Here is a 20,907-nt window from a genome sequence, read left to right on the forward strand (position 1 = left end):
GAACATAAATTTCTCTTCTTATTTACCCCTAAAGGAATGCAAAGAACACAGATACAAGCATAAGTGTGCACAATATAATTAGCACATTGGCTATTTACAAACTGAAACCACTGGTTTGGGAAATCACAATTTCTGAGACATTATCATGCAGAGTGACTTTTGTTCACACCACATGCGCAAAGACAGAATGGGCTAAAGTACAACAGGGACTAATACTGGAGAGGTTTCCACTATAAAGACTTGGAAAATACAAAGTAGTTGCTCTTGTGAGCTTGCCAGCGATCACCTGAGGGAGCCAATCAATGGTCTCCAGGCTAGGCAGTAACCGTGCTTGTTCTCCAAGAAACAGAGAAAGGTAAAGAGGAAAAACTTTTTAACACTTGTGGCAACACTCTCTGGTAGAAAAATCAGGCTGTTCCTCAACTCAAAGGTGAGAGCATTTCTCCTGTGGCCCAGCTAAAGAACTGACAATACCAAGAATCAGGTGAGAACAAGACTATTGTACTAAAGCCTGATGTTACGATGTGTAGGTTTTTGTTTTAAAACGAAGGTGCACACACAGCTGAAATGTAAAATAAGAAAAAAGTCATATAAAAAGGCTAGACACTAACAAAAATACAAGCCCAGAATCAGCTTTGTGGGTTTAGGTGGCTGGACAAGGGGGTAGGACTATCTGCAGATTATTTACAGGATTTTTTTTGGGGGGGGGGGTTGGGGGGGGAAAAGAAGGGTAGAGGAAAGAAAGCATCAGTGTAAACAATTTGGACTCATTCCACAATACTGGCCCACGTGAAATAGTTATTGATTTCTAAAGTAAAAAAATAGGCTCCCACCCCCCACCCCCTCATAAATATGTACACAAAAGATCATCGGACAGAGACAACCCAACTGCATCCCAGCTCAGCTGCCATTTGCTTACACAGGGCTGGCCCCCTGTCTGCTAAGGAGGTTAAGCCTCCTTGACTACTGGAGGCACTTGATCTGTCACCTCTTCACATCTCTCTGGCCTCTCTATGCTTGCCGTGTCAGTAAGAAACAGACTGAACCAGGTTTGAGTTAGCCACACAACTAAGTCCATACCTGGCACCCTCACCCTAACAGTCTGCAGAGTTCCTCCAGTTCCTTGCAAACCAAGACCTTACATAGCTCTGTCCTTCCCTCTGTACCTAGGACATCTGAACTGATTATTTTTAAACTTTTGGCACAGAAGAAACATGATGGCTATGGAATAAAGCCACGACAATACTGGGAAAATTCAATCATGACACATGCAGAGGGAAAAGGGGAAACTGCACTAGTACCTCAAAACCAGAACTAGATTTCCATGCATTTATGGGGACAGGGTGCAGGAAAGAAGATATGTGGAGTCAAGATTTTACAGGCTCCCTATACATTCAAAAGAGGAGGCTATGCCAAGGGTCCGCACTGATGCCCATGAGCCTGACACAGCTCACCCCTCAGGAGGAGCTTGATACAGGCCACAACTAGAAAATCTGGATCCAACTTCAGGTCTGCAGCACCGAGAGTCCTTTTGAAGGAATGCAGCAAAGGAGTTTTTTTTTTGTTTGTTTTTTTTAAAGGATGTATAGTGATGTCCATGAGGACTAAGTAGAAGGATGCTTCCGGTCAGGAGAACAACATAATCCCAATACTCAGTCCCTTTCCTTCTCTTATTGGCTGCCCTTCAATGTGCGGACACTGCTGACAAATGATCAGTCATCAATGGTAGGCAGCCAGAATGCCTGGAAGGAAAAGAAAATTATTTCAGTTCTGAGCAAAGGAGGATGGATAGTATAAGTTTTCTGTGTTTAGAACCAAAGGCTTCTGCAAAGCACAAGGGAAATGAGCCAATCTGAATCTTCAGCAACTTGTTTTCCTTTATAAAATAAGAAGAGTGGACTACATGAGGTCCCCAACAATACTGACACTCTAGCATCTTTTTGGTAAGGAAAAGACGAATTATATTTGCAATACAAGTTAAGGGCCTCTATATAGGAGGTCCTCCAACTTCTTCATTCTACATTTAAGGAAACTAGGCCCAAGGAGGGAAAGGTTCTTGTGAAAAGAAGCAGGATTCAAAATCCGGTATTTGGGCAGGGGGAGAGGTGGGAATAGGTGTGGAACATATTGACTCTGTCATCCTGTCTTCACTCATCATCATCAGTATTTATTAAGCACCTACTATGTGCCAAGAACTGTGCTATACTGGGAAATACAAACCCAAATAATGAAACAATCACCCTTCACAAGCAGTTTGCTTACATTCTAATTAGGACCACAAAAAGTACAAAGCAGTGGCAGACTGAATGGCAGGGCACCTACGGGAGGGAGAGAGGAGAGGAACAGGGGAAGTTTCACACAAAAACCAGGAGCTCTGTGAGGAAAAGAGGGAAAGGCAGTTTTGGTTCCATCAAGCAAATAATATTTACCAAGTCCAAAAAGACAGGTTGGGGTTCAAATTTTAAAAGCTCAACAGAGAAGTTGATATTTGATCCTAGAGGCAATAGGAAGTCACTGGAGGAAAGCACTGGAGGGACATGGTCCAACCTCTATCCAAGGAAAAACACTTTAGCAGCAGGAGGGAGGCTGAAGTAGTAAAGACTTGTGGCAAGAAGAGAAAAATCAGGGGGCTGTTGCAATAATCTAGGTGAGAGGTGATGAGGGCCTGAACTAAGGTGCTGTTTGAAGGGAAGGATATACTAGAGCAGGGGTGGAGAACTTGTGGCCTTCTAGGTCCTCAAGTGCTGCCCTGTGACTGAATCCAAACTTCACAGAACAAATCCCCTTAATAAAAGGATTTGTTCTGTAGAACTTGGACTCAGTCAAGAGGCTGCACAGGTTCCCCACCATTTAGGGGATGCTATGATGGTAGAAATGTCAGGATCTGCCAACTGACTGGATTTGTGGGGTGAGGGAAGGTAAGGATTTTAATGTTAAGGTTACAAACTTGGAACTGTGGTATAGTAGAATGTACTGAACTGGAAGTCAGGAGACCAGAGGTCTAATCCTCCCTCTATCACTAAACTCTAAGTAAGCCAACCTCTGCTTCCTCTTTTGTAAAAGGAAAGGGTTAGACTAGAAGAGGTCCGTCCCAACAGTACTGACATGGTAGGAATTCTGGCAAGGAAAAAGGGACAATATACATCATGGGGTAAATTCTGTAGTAAAAGTCCATGCTCTATTTCTCGTCTTCCCCCAATCCAGTTTATAGGTAAATGTGGGAATAAGTGAAGTATGGGGTATAAATAAGGTGGATTTTAGTGTGTGTAAAATGGATTTTCGTCATTATTTCTTAAAGTTCAGGTTCCCAGGAGCCAGTCATAATCTCTTGTTCCCTGGTTATTACATAAGAGTACTCATGATCATGGTTCAAAACATTACCACGCTTGTGCAGCATTATATAATGATAAATAATATAAACATGTGTGCTGAAACTATAAACATCCACTGTGACTGTGCAGTAAAATATAGCGATCAAGTGATCTAAACTTGTGAAGCTATTGCTGGCAATATGCCTTGTCTGTTGCCCTATAAAGCAGGTGGGCACTGGTCAGTGAATGGGGAGCCTTTACAGTTGAATGCACAAGCTGGAATGCTGTGTGTGCCTTGATTGGCCCCCAACAAGGCTTGAAGGGATTTAGGGGAATTCATGAGCTGTCTCGATTGACCCCACTGAGACATAGGGGTAGTTGCCCCACCCTTCTTGCTGGGGCCTTTGGGACAGGTGATTAGGGAATGCTGTAGGAATTGTGCTTCGTTATCAGAAACCCTCTCCTGAGAAGACTAGACTAAAGTGAGATTATTAATCCCTCTGAAGTTGTCTTTTCTGCTGACAAGATCAAGTGAACCTGTGCTAGCAGCCATCCGGTGTGCTGTGTTCATCTGTCTTACATGGGGCTAGAAGAACTAAACTGCGGGGTACTATTCTATTCTAACATAGTTAGAAAAAGGATTTTCCTTGAAGTCTACTAAAGTCTACTAGTGGTTGGAAGCTTATAAGGATGATCAAGACAGCAGAGAGAAAGAACTCAATCTTGGGCTGGGGATATATGGCTGAACTAAGCAAGAAAGCAGAACGACTCAAAAAGATAAGGTTTCAGGAGCCTTTCTACCCTTGGGGAGGTAATACAAGGAAGCCAGGAAGAGACTGAGTAGCACTTTACCCATCTCCTTGACAGCTTGAAATGGCTTAATGTGAAAGTATGCATTATACACATAGAGAAAATAACATGTGTACATGAGCTGTAAAGCAAGGGATACTTGGGAAGAAGGGTACCATAGGAAATAAAAGAAAGTAAAGCAATAAATCCCAATCCCAGGGGCAGCATTCTCTTGGGGAGACATACTCTTAGGATTTACTTGAAGCTGTGCACTTTGACATACTTACCATGTTAGAACATGCGCTGGCAAAGGTCATGAACTTGGGATTGAATTGCAAACAGGTTATGGGACCAGTGTGTTTCCCATCCAACACAGCCACTTTTATGCCACTTTCTCCATTCCAGACGTGAATCTTACCATCATCAGAGCCTAGAGATGAGGAATTTTTTTAAAAACTGCATTAAATTCAAGATGCATAGCAGGGGAAAAACACACAGAACAAAGTCTTCAGAAATCCTACTCAGAAGCCTCATTCTAAGAGTAATTCCCTGGAGAAAATGCAGAAAAGGCAATCAAGGAAGAGTGCTTCATCAGGTTTCTTGGTATGTTCAGTCTCTATGAAGGTGGGATATTCGATTGCTAGAAACAACTAAAAAATCCCATCTGAAAGGAAGCATAGTATCTGTTACCTTTCTTACTTCACTGATTGAAATGATACCCCTTTTTATGCTAAATACTTACTTTACCTTGCTTGAAGATGTTACTGAGGTATACAAATCAGTACTATCCCTAAGATCTGTTATCACACTTCTACCCAGCTGGGAAATTAGGCTTAACAGACTAAACTGCACTGCAATTTACCTCTATGCAGCTGTAGCAAAATGGAGGAGTATGATACTTCAGGGTGTCTCCAAAGTCTTACAGTAGTTGATAGCTTAAAATGGCACTAAGACTTTGGGGACATACTATATTTTGGCTCTATATTCTATATGAACATCCTAGCTAATTCTCATTAACGTCAGGCAAATGGTTGAGACCAAGTAGTAAGTTAATACTTTTCCAAAAATTCACGGTACTTGCAGGTGAAACACTGGCACTAACTTTGGCAAAGATCAAATTTTTGTTAAAAAATCTTCTATACAAGAACAAGACTGACATCCCAAATGTGGGTCTTGGGAGGGAGGGTTAACTTTTCTTGAGAGTTCTAGACCCACTTTGTCAAATGCATGTCACCTCCACCTGGATATCCCAAAAGTGCTGGAAACAATTCCAAGAAAGTAATGACTTCCTCCACCATTACCCTACAACTTAATCTCTCCTAAACCTCTCTACTTTTCTGAAGGCACTATACACTCTTCTAGTCACGTAGGTTTATAACCCTACAGTTTCCACAGACCAGGGTTCTAAAAACCATTTTTGTGCTATGGTCCTTTCAGCAGTCTGGTAAAGTCATTGGAGCCCTTCTTCAAATAATGTTTTTAAATGCATAAAACAAAATACATCAAATTAGAAGGGAAACCAATTATACTGAAATATGGTTATCATAATATTAAAAATAATTTTACAGGTGGCATGTTAGGCTCCCCTGCTTTACTACAATCCACACCTAAGTAAGAATCCTCTCTAAAATAAATCTATCTGAAAAACAACCATCCAGGTTTTTCTCCAAGACCTCTGGGCAGTCCATTCGCTTCTGGACAACTGTTAGGACATTCTTCCTTACAGTAAGTTTAAATAAAATTTATCTCTTTGCACCCATCAATCTTCATTCTGCCCTCTGATATAAAACAAATATAAATCCCCATTTACAAGACAGTTCTTAAAGAGACCTGGAGATAATTATCATGTTCCCCCCACCCACACAAGTCTTTTCTTGACTAAACATCTGAAACTTTATCATTGTCCTTGCTAAAATTCGATGCGTGCCCAGATCTGATCATACTTCGGATGTGATCTGATCAGTACATAAGTGATCATTAATATCATTTTAATAATTAATGCCAGGCTACTAGAGGAATTAAATGCTGAAAATTTCTAAGTCAAAGTTATAAAAGCCAAAGAAAACGAGTAAATATCTTACCAATCATAATAAACTGAGAATCTGGCGTGAAGGAGGCTTCCAATGTGACAGCTTTGCTGTTGTTATATCCCTAAAACATAAGGACAAAATAAACTTTTTTGTAATAGATTTAAAACAAACCAAAAAACCCACCAACAGCAGCCAGCTCTAACCATAACCACCATCAAAGAAAGTCGAACAACTTCTTTCTCTTGACCTCCACCCTCACCACCTGCTTCTTCTCAGTCCTTTAAATTCCATGTTCTATGGGTATGAGGCGAAGGGTTAGTTTTATTCTCCACAATCCAACTAACAGAAGGCATCCAACTCACCTCTCAATAAGAATACAGCCTGGAGGGAAAACAGTTTGCAATTTCAAGACCTTAAACTTACCCCAAATGTGTGCATTACCGCTCCCTTAAATGCATCAATCAGGCGGATGAAACTGCCATTGGTAGATATAAGGATGAGTTTGCCATCATTGCTGAACTTTAAGCCCGTCCACTCACAGTTCCTATCATACTGCATTTTGAAGGTAGCAAATGGCCCCTTCAAATGGAAAAAGAAAGGCAGATTCATAAGGCAGCATGGGAACAGCAAAATTACTTTCGATAATGAACCTTTGGCCACTTGAATTCCTTTCTGGACAAAAACAGTAACTCACATTTACATAGTTCTTTACAATTCACAAAGCACTTTCCTCTGGGAGCTAGAGAATATAAACATGAGCCCCATCTTACACAAATACTATGAGATAAGCCAATTGTCACAGGGTGGGCAGAAATACACACCAAAAACCTGGGTTTGTATTAAAAGCACAATGGTCTTTCCAATGGACCAAAATGCTTTTTAAGGGCCAAAAAAAAGAGTATATCTTATATGTCCTCTTGCCCAACATATACAAGATAACCTAGACAAAAGTTAAAATCCAAATTTTGGAAAGTTATGTTAAGTTCCAGATAGCAGCTACTTGATGGTGGCCCAAAACAAGAGAAACTGAATCACAGTCACAAAGGAAGGGGCATATATTAAAATGAGTTAGCATTCACTACTTTAAAATATCATTTTTCACAACTAAATCCTGCTATCCTCCTCTACTACCTCCAAACCTCACTCTAAACACAGGAAATGTTGGGATAGAATGAAAAATATCAACACATTACCTTATCAAAGGAGCGAAGATCATAAAGCTTAACCATTTCAGAGTTGACGCCAGCAGCAAAAATTAACCCTTCTGGGTCAAAAGAACAAACAGGTTTTCCCTGAAGATGCATTAGGCCCTATGAGAAGACAGACATTTTAAGAATCTACAGGAGATTATTTTGCTTAAATTAATGAAGGTCACAGACCACGGGACACACAATAGTCACCCTGGATAACATTTACCTCTTAATAACCTGAGATTTGGGGGGAGGTACATAGAGAGGAGCTACACCTTCAAGATTTGGCATTCATTCTCTTTTATAGAATGAAGAACATGCATAAGAACTCAGACTTTAGGTAGGCTACCAAATACAGCTAGAATTGACCACAATCAGGATACTGATCCAAGGTCCTAGCAAATCCCAATTAAGAAAACATGCATTGATGGGACATAGCATTCTGTGCAACACTTAATGGGATTAGAATTCTCTTCCTTGTCACCAGTTCTAATCATAATCATCATCCAGGAATCTCAAAATGAGGCTGCCATTGTTATGAAAATTTTTAAAATTTTCATTTATCATTGCATCTGTTGCAATTGAAACTAAAGTAAACTAGAGCACAAAGTTCTGAGCATATTCAAGTTATTGGTAAAGCTAGCAATCAACAATAAAAGGGGTCTCTCGACTTCTCAGTCAGTCAAAAGACCACGAGATAGGGCTTACTAACCTTTATATAATTTTGTGAAGTACAAAAGAACAAAGAATAGGAAGCATAAAACAATATGATTGGTTAAAAAGTCTGAAATCTGATAGATGATGGAAAACAACATGATTAGATGGAAGTCAGGAATGCAGAAATAGTGACAGCCCCCTCCTTCTGTCTTGTTGCTATGGAAAGCTCATTGGTGATGTCCACCTGCATGGCTAACAGGCCAGACTTTCTTGAAGGACAGCCAGCTTTGCAGGAATAACAGACTTCCTAGAACCCACCTGCATCTTTCAAGGTTTGTTAGTGAGATAACAGATCTCTCTTAATTGTACGGGGTTATGATGTGTAGAGACTATATTTCTTTGAATTAAGGTGATTTATAGGACAGCTTTGTCAGAGAGGAAAGCTCAACTTCTGAACTCAGAGACTTAGGCAGTGGCTTAGGCAATCCTAACATACTGGGAGTGATACAGAATAGAACCAATTACAAAATGGAATCAGAATCAATTTGATTTTCTTAGGACTTGGGGCCATTTCTCCTGTAAATTTTGGCTAACTTAAAGTCTGCCTTCAGATAACCTCACTGACTGAAACCAACCTCATGGGATGTAAAAGTTTACTTAGAGCCTTCAAAATTCCTTAGGTAAGAAGTCAGAGGAAAAATCTCAACTATCCTGACTCCTTGGCAACATGAAGTCCTCCTCCTCCATCAGCCTGAGCCCTCTAAATGTAGTTTGATCTGTAACCTGACTTAGTTTATCCATAGACTGTCTTGGATGAAGTTGCTTCCTTAGGGGAGATATGAGATTATGACTCTGTTTACGTTTGCTCAACTTCTATGACAATGAAGAGGTAGGGGACTGTGGCTCTATCTTCTTTTTTGTTTTTTTAACTTTTTTGGTCTAAGAGGAATATACAAGATTGCAATAGGTAAAAGTACTATTTATCACTCTGATAAAATTTTGCCTGTAAGAAGCCTGGTTAGAATCCTATTCTTTGAGTCTGAACCTATGCTTGAGTATAAAAATAAAACCTAGGCTTGTTACCTTTATAATTTCTGGATTGTGCTAAATATAAATTTGGTAGCAGTTACCCACATTAACTCAGAGAAGAGATATTTCTCCCATCAACGAATATACCAGGAAATATAAATTTTGCTTAACATTTAAAAAAACTGAAACTTAAGAGAAACAATTCTGTAAAGTCTTTTAACTCAAAGTCGAGTTCCAAAGCAAATTACACTTAAAAATGTATTAAAACCTACAGTTTCATCAAAGTTCTGATTAACAACAGACTCCTGGGATCTGTCAATTCTTATGGCTTACCTGGCAGTTAGGAGACCGAAGATCCCAGAGTCGGATGGTTTTATCCAGCGACCCAGAGATAAAAGTGTCATCAATTGGTGACATGGACAAGGCTACCACCCTGAAATATGTCCAAGACAAATGCAAATCATGAAAAAAAAGGGAGAAGTAAATGTAAACAAGCTCCAAATCATTGTCAGAGTAAATCTACCATCCTTCTCCAAGACCTTACAAACCCACTCAAAATAGAGCAAAGAACAGTGATGAGTGACAACAATAATAGTCAGCATTTGCAAACCTTAAAGTGTTACATAAATGCTAGCTCTTATTAGTATTATTAAGACTATCTTCTACTTTGGGCAGAGACAAGGAAAGCCGTGGGATGTTAATTTTTAAAAAGCAATGCCATGTAATTTAGGAATATACATGGTCATAAACACCTAAACTTGTCATTTAACCTCTCAGCCTCAGTGTCCTCATCTGTAAAAGGGAGATGACAATAGCAACTACCTCACAAGGCTGTTATTAAGGTTCAAAAGATCTGTCTCTGTCTGTATTAGTGATACCTGGAGCGATACCTAAGTTCTGCCAATCAAAGAAAGTCTCACCTGCTTTGAGGTTTTAAAATAAACAGGTGTACATGCACACAAAGATTAAAAAAAAAAACCCACTAGATAAGAAGTGCTTCTTCTCCAGCTCAGGCATCGGATATACACTTATTATGTTACGTATCCTCAGTGCTCCAGAAGACACTGGTAAATGCAGAAGAGTGGTGAAGAAGCAGAAAGCACACATAAAATGATGTTTTTTTCAAACTAAAGAACAACTCTTTCCCTACTTACTTCACTAGCCTAAGAGTTCTGCAAGAATCCCGCCCACTTCTTCTGGGTCTTACCTCTTGTTGTGTCCAGGGAAATACCGGATGTATTTGTTATCATGCAAGGACAGGTAGCGGATTGTATCTGAAAGCACACAAAGTACCAAAGCAATATCCTCCATCAGCTGAGAAGTTATCGGGCCCCTTCTTTGCAATTTGAAAAAGACGCAAAACTAATTCATGGTCAGAAGACCTAAATCCTTTTAAAAAATTGGCATCTTGTTTCCACATCTTCATCCATAAACATTACCTCCCCCAAAAGGTTGCCCCTTTTAGTATAAAACGGGAGAAAATTAGGCCAGCCAAACTAGCCAAAATATCCACCCAGACTGACCACAAATGCATGGTCTGCACCCACAGGTGCAAAAAAGTGAGGGAGCAACATTTGCCCATCTTGATCAGAAGACTCTTAAGAACATGAAAACGTCAAGTAAAACCTCTGAAATGCTAGGTTATGGTGGGCAAGAAAAGCAGCTTGACCAAATTTCTCATTTAAAAAATCCTTGGCAAATAAAACTGTTGATAGCATTTGGTATAGAGTTCAAAAAAATAATTTATTTCCCAGTCTTTGCTTCTGGAAAGTTAAGCTGAACTTTCTTAGATTAAAACGATAGAAAAAGACTCAAAGTCACCTACCCAAGTCTGTGGCAGAATTGGAATTAGAACCAATCAGGCTCTCAGTAGTCTTTCTCCAATGCCACCTAATAAGTAGACCGACTTATAGTTTTTCTTAATTTGTTCCCAGACAGGCTGTTAAAGCTAAGCTCGCGTGAGTGACTCTGTCTTTTTAAGACGCATAAATTAAAACTATGCTTCCTCAAAAGTAAATCTAACAAAGTACAAATTTTCACCTCTACTAGGTTTTAAGACTATGTAAGCTTCCCAATACAAAAATGACTTGAATGCCTGTTGACCAACTCCAGACTGTTCTTACTTTCTCAAAGGGAACTAAATATTAAACATTTCAGCAATTATCAGGCTGTGACAAACACCAAACACCTAAAAACGTTTGTGGGAAAATAAGCATATCCTTTGATATAACAATAACCCTTCGTTTGAAAAACAAACAAGGAGTAAACCACTGGAAAGAAGATTGATGAGTCATAAGAGTCATTTAGGTAAACAGCAGTAATGAGAGACAACTGGTAAAAAAGTCTATAGGAAAAGACAGTCTGGAAAAGATACAAACAAGAGGAAAGATGCTAGAAAAAGGTACCCAGTGTAATGGAACGTAAGATCATTTTAATCTCTTGACCAACTATGAGTGAAAAGTGACATCTTTAAAGAATTTTTTCATTATAATGTCCTTATGTTTCTAAATATTTCAACAACTGCTTGATCATGCTATCTACTTATCGCTTATACGACAAACAGCTAGGCCTAGGATCTATATCATAATCTTGGTTTACTAAGTGCAATGAATTTAAGAACTAGTAATACTTTCAGTACTTTTACCTACCCACAAAGAATCATTAGATCCTTTTTCTGTTAGAAAAAGAGTTACCTGGTTTCACAGAGGAAGGCAGGAAGACCGTCCCCATGCTCTGCTACAAACCATTGTTGGTGGCAGCGCTCTGTCCCTGGCAAGGCAGTGGCCTGTACAGTTATCTCCTGTACCGGGTGGTATCATAGACCCTCAAACTGTACAAACTACTACCTCAGCCTGGAATCAGGCAGAAGGAAACGGGGTCGAGGCCGGAGCTCTTCATGAAGAACAAGGGGGAATTAGGGTTACAAGAAAGGCAGCATCCTTAAAGTACAAAACCAGCAAGGTATCTTCTTTAACTTGGAGCCTAGATAAATAGTTTTATATACATGTCTCCTCATTGCATATAAGGAGGATTTTCAAATCAGGAAAAAAAAAAAAGCCCAAGAGGAAAAACTTCCAATTCTTTTAGTTTGCAATTAAACATATTTCCTGCGAAGTGAATCCTAATTGTTCCTTCTTAGCTCAACTGCACTGGCCACACTATTTACTTAGAAGACTACCTATAAATAGAAGTCGGCAAGCTTAGAAACAAAGATACTCACTAAATCTATTTATATACGGGAAAGTCTCCTAAAAATGACACTCCCACCCACCTTCCCTCAAAATAAAGCAGATTTATAGGTATAACTAAGATAACAATTTAAACAACTTATTCAGTGATGCACTGAAGCACATTGCCTAAGCTAACAAGTAGACCAGCTAGGAAGGCAGAAATACCTATGACAACCAAATACTAGTCACTCCTTCTAATAGGGAAAACCTACACTAAGTGAGAAAGTTTAACTGAGACCCAGCCTGCCTATTACAGGAAAAAAACTCAGAAGTTTGGTTATCAGTTAAGACAACCTATCCAATCCTAGATGACTACAGCCTGTAGCTTATCAAAAAGAATTAAATTCAGGTAAAATTTAAGTTCACCTAAGAAGAATGAAACAGTGTCGAGAAAGGATCAGTACTCTTCATGAGAGCAATTTCAAAATGTTAAGGATATAGTTACAAACACACCAAAATGCCATTATCAATGTAAATCAACTAAATCCTTCTTGAATCATTTTCTTCCTGTACTGTATGTAAAGTAGTTCCTTATCTGTATGCTAACCCTACGATTTAAAAATAACTTCTATCTCTTGAGGCTATTCCTCCTGGTTTCTCTAACCCATCCCCATTTCAAGTTACGACATATTTATCAACCTTTGTGTTCAAGGAATTTCTGAAGTAAAAGCTGCCACCTGTTTCTAGTTTCCTTACAGTTTACGTGGCTGGAGTAACAAGTTCTATCAGAATGTATTTAGTCCGAGGGATTTTTATACAAGTAAAATTTTCAACATATTCTTATGAAAATGTAAATTCTAGGCATTGTTTTACAAGGGATGCAGTGGGGGGTGGGGGAGAAGTAGGCAGTGCTCATAAACATCTCTTTAAAAAAAAAAAAAAAGGGAAAGTTTACTTACCATCTATTTTGTTAGAACTATACACTACAGTGTTTGCTGCATGTGTGTATCTGATTAGGTCCACTCCATACTTCTTACTGTACAGTGTTCTCTTTGGTCTGGGAAAATAAAAATAAAGAAATCCCAGAAAGGGAACATTATACAAGTTCTATCACTAAACAAACCAACTCACAACATTATAGAGCAGCACCATGCATTTAGCTGGTTCTTTGTGGAATAGATAAGTTACAACCTTATATAAGTTGGGAAAAAAAGGGAAATATACCCTCCACTGGGTTCAAAAACAAGCCTTTCATCACAGTTTAATGTGTCAAGTGACAGGTTAATTAAAAAATAATTTGATGGATTCTATCTTTAATTCCTGGGAAGAAAAAAAACCCAAAGTTGCTTTAAGAATTTGACCGGTTCGGGACAAAGGAAAAAAAACAACAACCAGATACAAAGAATTTCCCTAAACACTGAGGAAGTGAATAGAATTGAAAGATTCCCAGTTATTTCTTAAAACTACCTTTTTTTAGTGGGGGGAAAAAAGAGATTAAAAAATAATGCCCTGGTTCAGATACACAGGAATCAAGAGGCACTTTCCTGTCAAGAGCAGGGCAGGGGTCTTTAAAAACTGGAATTAGAAGCAGAGCTTTGTTTGTAACCATTGTTAGCATTTCCTGATGGAATCTGCCTTTAATAGTGAACTATGTAGCTGTCCTACACTTACAATATAGTTGTTTTTTTTTTTTAAATCAGCCTTTTTTTAGGCTCTCCAAAAACTGATTTCTGTAGCAGTTTAAAGTCACTTTTTACTTGATTTTCCAACTACACAATGTAAGAATAATGTCCCTTTAACATAGTAGAAAGGTACAATCGACTGCTGAAGTTGGTTATTAAACTTCCCATATAGCTTCTGCAGACCAGGCTATAGCTGAATTTGGTAACAATCTCATTTCACTGAAAAGCACTCTAAAAAACACTTCTAAAGTTAGAGGCTAAAGAATATATGACACTACAGTCTGATAAGATTTTGTTATCCAAGTTTCAATGAGACAAGAAATTCTGCACTATCCTTCTATGGACCCTATAGATGAATTAACTGTTCTACTCCTTTCACAACCCTCCAACCCCACCAGAGTAAGTCACCCCACACAAAACTGTATCTACACTAAATTTTTCTCCATACCTTTTCCTATCTGCCTCTACCCCTCTCCAACAGCTGAAAGAACTGGATCACCTCTGAACTTGTATTATTCATTTTTATCCATCTAGCACTCCCCTACAAGATCAAGATCATAAGCTGTCTGAAAACTGGTCCTATAACCTGTTATCTTGCACATAAAAACAGTTTAATTAAAAAAAAAAGTCCGTTGAATGAATGGAAATGTTTTAGCTTCAGTTTGCAGGCGAGTCCTATATTAGTATAGCTAGAACACTGGATTTGGAACGGAATGACCTAGGTTAAAATCTTAGTTCTGTCATCATTTGACATTGCAAGCCATGTAACTCTCTGGGCCTCTTTCCTCATCTGCAAAATGAAGAGGTTGGACTAGATGACCTCTAAATTCTCCTCCATCTCTAAATTTATGATCCTACTGAGCAAGAAAGAGGGGAGGAGGAAGATGGCAATATTTTTCTCATTTATAAAAATGTCTGGAGGTTGAGCTGACAGATTAGCATAAGGCCAAGACACCCAACTTTATGAAACACTTAAAAGACCACAGAAATGAGTAAAGTATGCTAGTAATATGATGCTATATAGCAAAAAGCAGGACAATTTTTGCCACAGTCTTCAAATGTGACATCACCAATACAGATGCTCACTGGGTACCCAAAATATACTCCAAATCATATAAAATATGAATGAGTTGTTAACTACTTATCAATCTGATTAAGTTGGCCCTTATTCAGGGAGCAAGTAGCTTTTTGGAGGGCAGCTAGGTGGCCCAGTGCTCTCAGGCACTTACTAGCTGTGTGACTCTGGGCAAGTCACTTAACCCTGTTTGCAACAGTTCATCTGTAAAATGAATTGGAGAAGGAAATGGCAAATCACTCCAGTATATTTGCCAAGACAACCACAAATGAGGTCACAAAGAGTTGAACTCAACTGAACCACAAAGCTTTTTGGGGGAAGAAGACAAAAATTCATCTTAGGAATAGCAGGCAAACTTAGTTATGGCTTAAGCAATGGGCAGCTTTATCTTCACTTAGTCTATATAGTAGTGAGAATATAAGCAGTTTAACATCTATGTGAAATGGAATTATGTAACTAAAACTTTCAGTTTCCATGCCCAGACATAGTAGACTTTCTCATGTTTACCAAGAAAGCTACTAGGGAAATGAAGCAACAGCTGAAAATAGGTTATTTACATTTATATACACATTTTACATTCCTGTCCTTGTTGAGGGTGGAGGGTAGAGATGGCAGGGCAAAGAAACATTTCCAGATTTAATATGCTATATATACCTAGTCTAAAGAAAAGATTAGTTTTTTCTTTAAAAGTTTTATTGATTGTTTTTACACACCAGTCATTTTTCCACATATATCCCAACCTACCTTCCCTTATAACTAAATGTCTAACTATAATTATAAGCAACTCTTTTGACATTCTATGCAGCACCCTGTGACAGTACCCCTACAAGACTGGTTTCTAGTTACATCAGTTGTAGGTGGTATTTATGATACTCACTTTGGAATGCCACAATACAGACTTTATAATATTTTCAAATTATGAATTAAGAAAATATTGTAATAATAAGGTTTGGAGAGGAGAAGGTTAGGTATGCATTTAATTATATCTTCTTGTTAAAATATATAGGAAGTGTTAAGTTGGAAGGGAGATGTGAGAGCTCCAAGAAAACAGTGGAGCAGAATTGTTTAACCTCTCTGGGACTCATTTTCCTCAATCTATAAAATGAGAGGACTGGACTAAATGACCTTTAAGGTTTCCCCTACTCTAATTAATATAAGGTGATTCTGCATCAACAATGAGCATCACCCACAAGAACAAAAGTTCTTTGAAGGTGAAATCATTCGGTGACTTAGATACTGTTTTTAAATCTCTCTGAAGAATTTCGAATGTATTTTGTTTCCTCGTTAGACAAAACATGAAGAGAGAAGAGATTGTCTCTTATCTAAACTTCAAGTCACCAGAGGATAGCACAGTGCTCTACACTAGAGTTTCTCAACTTGGATTCTGTGAACTTTTTTAATCTATCTTGATAACTATATTTCAATACAATTGTTTCCTCTGTAGTCCTTGGTGTTTTACTTTATGCATTTAAAAACATGATTCTGAGGAGTCCACAGGCTTCTTCATCAGATACTGCCAAAACTGACACGAAAAAGGTTCCGAACTCCCGCTTTCCAAAAAATAAGTGCCCTAATAAAACACAACTGCTAAAAGATGAAAAATCCATGAGGAAAATTTAAGTTCATGATAAACAGGTAAATGCTTAGCAACTGGTACTTCCAATCATTTTTCTATTCCTAAATTAAGTCCTGACAGCTTAGAGGAATGGTAAAGTATATGGATGTTAGAAGAAACTTTTTATCCTCCTGATATACATGGGGAAAAACTAATCTTTCTCAAGCTTTAGCAACTTGGGCTCATACTAAGATTTAGAAGAGACGTTTTCAAGATGGTCTATTCCAGTTTTCTGATTTTAGGTCAGAGACCTAGACCCAGGAAGTTTAAGTAGCTTCTGCGCAAGGTTACAAATAGGCAGCAGAGCAGACATAAGAGTGCAGCTCTTTTCAATCCCATACTTTCCCAAAGTCACAAGTGATTAAGGGGAAAAAGGAAAGAATTAACAGGTAAAGAAATTCACGGCACATCAGCTGCTGAGCCACTCAATGACAAGCATTCAAAAGACCATTATAAAGTCTATTTGATGACTTCCAACAGCCCAAAAGGTGACCTTTTTGTTCTACTTGCAACGGAGAAAGACAATCCAAGCACAGAAAACCTACTAAATCCCTTCATTCAAACTTGTCTGCATATCTCAAGCAGCTTCACTGACCCAAAGTTCATTCAAGGACACAGACAAGGGCAAAGGGTTGCCTACTAGTAGTCCCTCCATTAACTTTTGATCAGTCATTAAAAATCTGGTCTACCCATTCCCTCTAAAGAGCCTACTATCAAAGGCTCCTCCATACAACAAATTTAATGTGTTTCTCCACACCATTTGACATTACTAGCCCATTAGTACACTCTTCAAACTTATTGCCAAAGTCTTTTCTAAAAGAGCTGTAAACAAAGTGCTAAAAAACTGAAGTCTGGAGTAGGGGAAAAAATACACCCCATATAAATTAAATACATACCAGACTATCCAAAAGCTGTCTACAAAAATCACAAAAAGGTCTTGTTCCTAAAAACATACAGTTTGAAACAACAGAAACTGAACATAAATAAAAGTCTGGAAGAAACACAGAGGAAAAAAATCTATCAAAGATTTAAAAGTAAACAGGGGAAAGTTTGGACCCAGGATGAAAACAAGTAAGAGTATTACCAGTCCTGGTCAAAAGATTTAGGAAAGACACGAATGCATCTCACCAGGGTTGTACATGGAGGAAGCAATAAAGTTCATTATCACAGTACCTGGCACTAGAGTTGTGGAAGCCTGGTAGGAGTATTAAGTCTAAGAAACGAGGCATTTATATTAAAAATTAAGACTGAGCAGTCAAGTCCCTTGTGTAAGCAGCCCAAAAACAAAAGAACCCCCAAACCATTCATACCAGCACACCCAGAAAACAAAATACCAAACATTAAAGGACAAGTTTAAAGTGGTATAAAGAGTTCTCCATAAACGACACTATTATACTTCACGAAAGATCCGAAAAAATAATACCCTTCATTATAAACTGGAATTATTAAGAATGTGCTGATTCGGTAAGAACTGAGTGAGGAAGTTGAGTGGGCCGAGGTTATAAAACACTGCCAGAAGTTGAACTGAGGTCACTCGGGATGTGACCAAAAGCTTACATTGTTTAAAGAAAATCAACATGTTTTTCCAATCTTCGTGCCACAGCTCGCTAAACCTTTTTTTTTTTTTTTAACAGCAACCAAAATGCAAAAAAGACCATTTGCTCGGTGACCGCTAAAAAGTGACCAGGGCGTTTAGGATGCCCAGGTGGAGTGTGTGGGAAAAGGCACCTAAAGGATAACAGTTTGAAAGCGCCGGGAAGGGGCCAACGTTTCACGGGGCACAAGGGGGGAAAGCTCCGAGTCCGCGTCCAGGGTGGTGGTCAGTAAGGTCGGATTCCGATCCGAGAAGAAAGCGAAAAGCTGCTTCTTCCTCGGATGGAGTGCGAAGGGCGAAGCTTTGGGCATGCGACGTGTGACCTTGGACGAGTCACTCCCCCCGGGCGGGACTCGCGTGGAAGGGGAAACTCGTGCTTATTTCGGTATAACCGGCTTCTTTTGTAATCGCAGGCGTTTTATTTGATGCGCTTAAAGATGTTACTGCGGGAAGGGGTCTCCGACACGCCAAAGGGCCGCTTATTCCTGAAAGGGGCAATCCCCGGGAAGCCCGGCGCGGACGGGACGAGACACGCGTGGATGCACCACACGCGTCGGGCTGCTGTTACTGGAAGGTGGGAAGGGGAGGCGCGGGGGGGAAAGGCCGGGCACGGTGGGGGCTCGGGTCGCGCCGCGGCCCGCTCCGAGCCTCAGTTTCCCGGAAGCGTCCCGGGGGATCAACGCCCGCTGCCACGCGGCTTCGGGGCCGGCGGGGAGGGCCGGGGGCGCGCGGGGGCGGCTCACTCACTTGCCCTCCTGACAGTCGTACAGGACGATGGAGTCGTCGTCGCTGCTCGAGATGACCGTCTCGCCATTGGGGCTGAAGTCGAAGCAGTTGATCTTGTCCGAGTTCTCCCGGAACACCTTGGCCACGCGGAAGCTCCGCAGCACGATGTCCGTCAGCTTCATGGCGCCGGGGCCGAGCCGGGCGACGAGGAGGCCGCGGAGGGGGCGGGGGCGGGGAGCCGGAGGAAGCGGCGGCGGCGGCGGCGGGAAGGAGGGAGGGTGGCCGCGAGGGCTGGGGGAGGCCGGGGCGGGGCCCCCGGAGGAGGCGAGGCGACGTCCGAGGAGAGTCGAGGCGGCTGGCTCGCTGTCCCCCTCCTCTTCTCCTTCCTCGTCGTCGTCGTCGTCCCTCGGCCTGGGCCGCGAGGCTTCTTCTCACGAGCTCCTCAGGGAAAGCCGGCGCGGCTCCGGCTCATTGTGTCCGCCATTTTGGGGCGAGAGGCAGAAGCAGGGGGCGCGGGGGCGCGGAACCACCGCCGCCAGCGTAGTGCACTGTGGGAAAGGAATCAGGAAGGGGGGGGGGCTTGCGCGGGCGGGGGGAGGGGGCGCGGGGGGCGGCGGTGGGAAAAGGTGGGAACCGATGCACCGCGGCGCCTGATGGGATCGTCGAAAGGCGGGGGCGGGGTGGTGACGTCACCACCCCGGGAGGAGACTTCCGTGGGGCTTGTCTCCAGTAGGCCTGCCCCCTAGCGCCGCGGGGGAGGGGAGAGAAGGGGAGGAGATGCTCTTATCGGGACTCCTCTTCCCAGCCCTGGGTGCCTAGTGAAGGGATGGGGCCCGGGCGGTGTGGGGCTGAGCTTCCTCCGCCAGCTGGTCTGAGCCTCCCCAGGGAGAGCCCGAGGCCAAGTTCCAGCTCAGGCCACCTGCCCCTCCCCCCGCTCTATAAAGGGCCCCTTGGACATCTGTGAAATCAGTTTTCTAGGATTTCCTATCCAGATCTAGAGCTTGGCATTCCTGCAAAGGGCCCTGGGAGGGTTATTTATTGCTGCCCTGGAGAACTATGGGAAATTGCCTTCTCCTAGCAGAACAATGAAAAAAGCACCTGCTCCTCCGCTTGTGGAACAAATTGTCCCGTTAATGTGTTACGTCTCTCCAACCACAACCTGGATCCAACTTGATACTGCCCCTGTTCACCTCCTAACTTTGCACTGCTTTCATGTATCTGTCATTCCCTCCATCCGGCGCAAAAGAATACTTTAGCTCTGAGTGCTTGTTGACCCACTATGGTGCCCTTTGGTGGCTATGCCGGCTGATGCCCTAAACTGGTAGGGGTAAAGACCTCCATTAAGCAAGAAAACAGGGAGGACCTGGATAATTCTTCTGTACATTAAGACCCACCCACACATCTTAGAGATAAGGGAGCTGAAGTCTAGACTGTGAAGTGACTTGACCAAGGTTAGTTGGCTGAGTATTAAGCACCAGCTGCGTGACAGTCCCTGCCCTCAAGGATCTTACAGTCTAATGGAGGAAAGGGGTGGAAATTGAAGACAATCATATACAAACAAAATACAGGATAAACTGGAGATAATCAATGGAAGGAAGGCATTAGATTTAAGGGCGATCTGGAAAAGCTTCTTATAGAAAGTGGGATTTTTAGCTAGATTTGAAATGTTGTGCCCAAATTTGAAGCCCACCATTAATCCCCTTTATATTTTTGTCTTTGTCTCTGTCCTACACCCTGTAATGGCTTGAAACAGCTTAATGCGTAGTTCTGGGTAGATTGACCCCCCTTTCTCCTGAATCGGCATTCAGTATATTCTCCTTTACATCAGCATTATGTACAAGGATCAGTCCCAGGGTAAAGGTACAAATTCATCTTAAGGAGAGACCACCCTGTTACCAAATAGGGTCCCCACACCCTGGGTTATGGTGAAACTGTTCTGCTGACCAAGCTAGGACCCTCCACCCAGAACATAGCTGACCAAGCAAGGGGTACAGAGGTCCCCCACCCTTCACCCAGCACATGACCCCAGCCTGTTCTGG

At 41.1% G+C, this 20,907-nt stretch overlaps 1 protein-coding gene across 1 annotated transcript; it reads right to left on the reverse strand.

Annotated features, from left to right (window-relative positions):
* On the reverse strand, positions 1–19,545 carry WDR82 (WD repeat domain 82). Its single transcript, XM_036738712.1, has 9 exons — positions 18,890–19,545; positions 13,136–13,233; positions 10,214–10,280; positions 9,340–9,439; positions 7,324–7,440; positions 6,554–6,709; positions 6,182–6,251; positions 4,388–4,530; positions 1–1,742 (listed from the first exon to the last, which is right to left on the reverse strand). The coding sequence occupies exons 1-9, from the start codon at positions 19,048–19,050 to the stop codon at positions 1,713–1,715; spliced, it is 942 nt and encodes a 313-aa protein (XP_036594607.1). The 5' UTR covers positions 19,051–19,545; the 3' UTR covers positions 1–1,712.
* Positions 19,546–20,907: the final 1,362 nt, after the last annotated feature.

The sequence above is a fragment of the Trichosurus vulpecula genome, chromosome 9 (assembly GCF_011100635.1).
Source record: "Trichosurus vulpecula isolate mTriVul1 chromosome 9, mTriVul1.pri, whole genome shotgun sequence".
NCBI classification, from domain to species: domain Eukaryota; kingdom Metazoa; phylum Chordata; class Mammalia; order Diprotodontia; family Phalangeridae; genus Trichosurus; species Trichosurus vulpecula.

Excerpts from the sequence above, each read along its gene's own strand:
- WDR82 (XM_036738712.1), bottom strand. The coding sequence starts at position 19,050 with ATGAAGCTGACGGACATCGTGCTGCGGAGCTTCCGCGTGGCCAAGGTG. Across the intron at positions 9,440-10,213 it reads TTCCCTGGACACAACAAGAG|GGTGGTAGCCTTGTCCATGT; the intron begins GTAAGACCCAGA and ends GACATATTTCAG. Across the intron at positions 6,710-7,323 it reads ATCTTCGCTCCTTTGATAAG|GGGCCATTTGCTACCTTCAA; the intron begins GTAATGTGTTGA and ends TTCCATTTGAAG.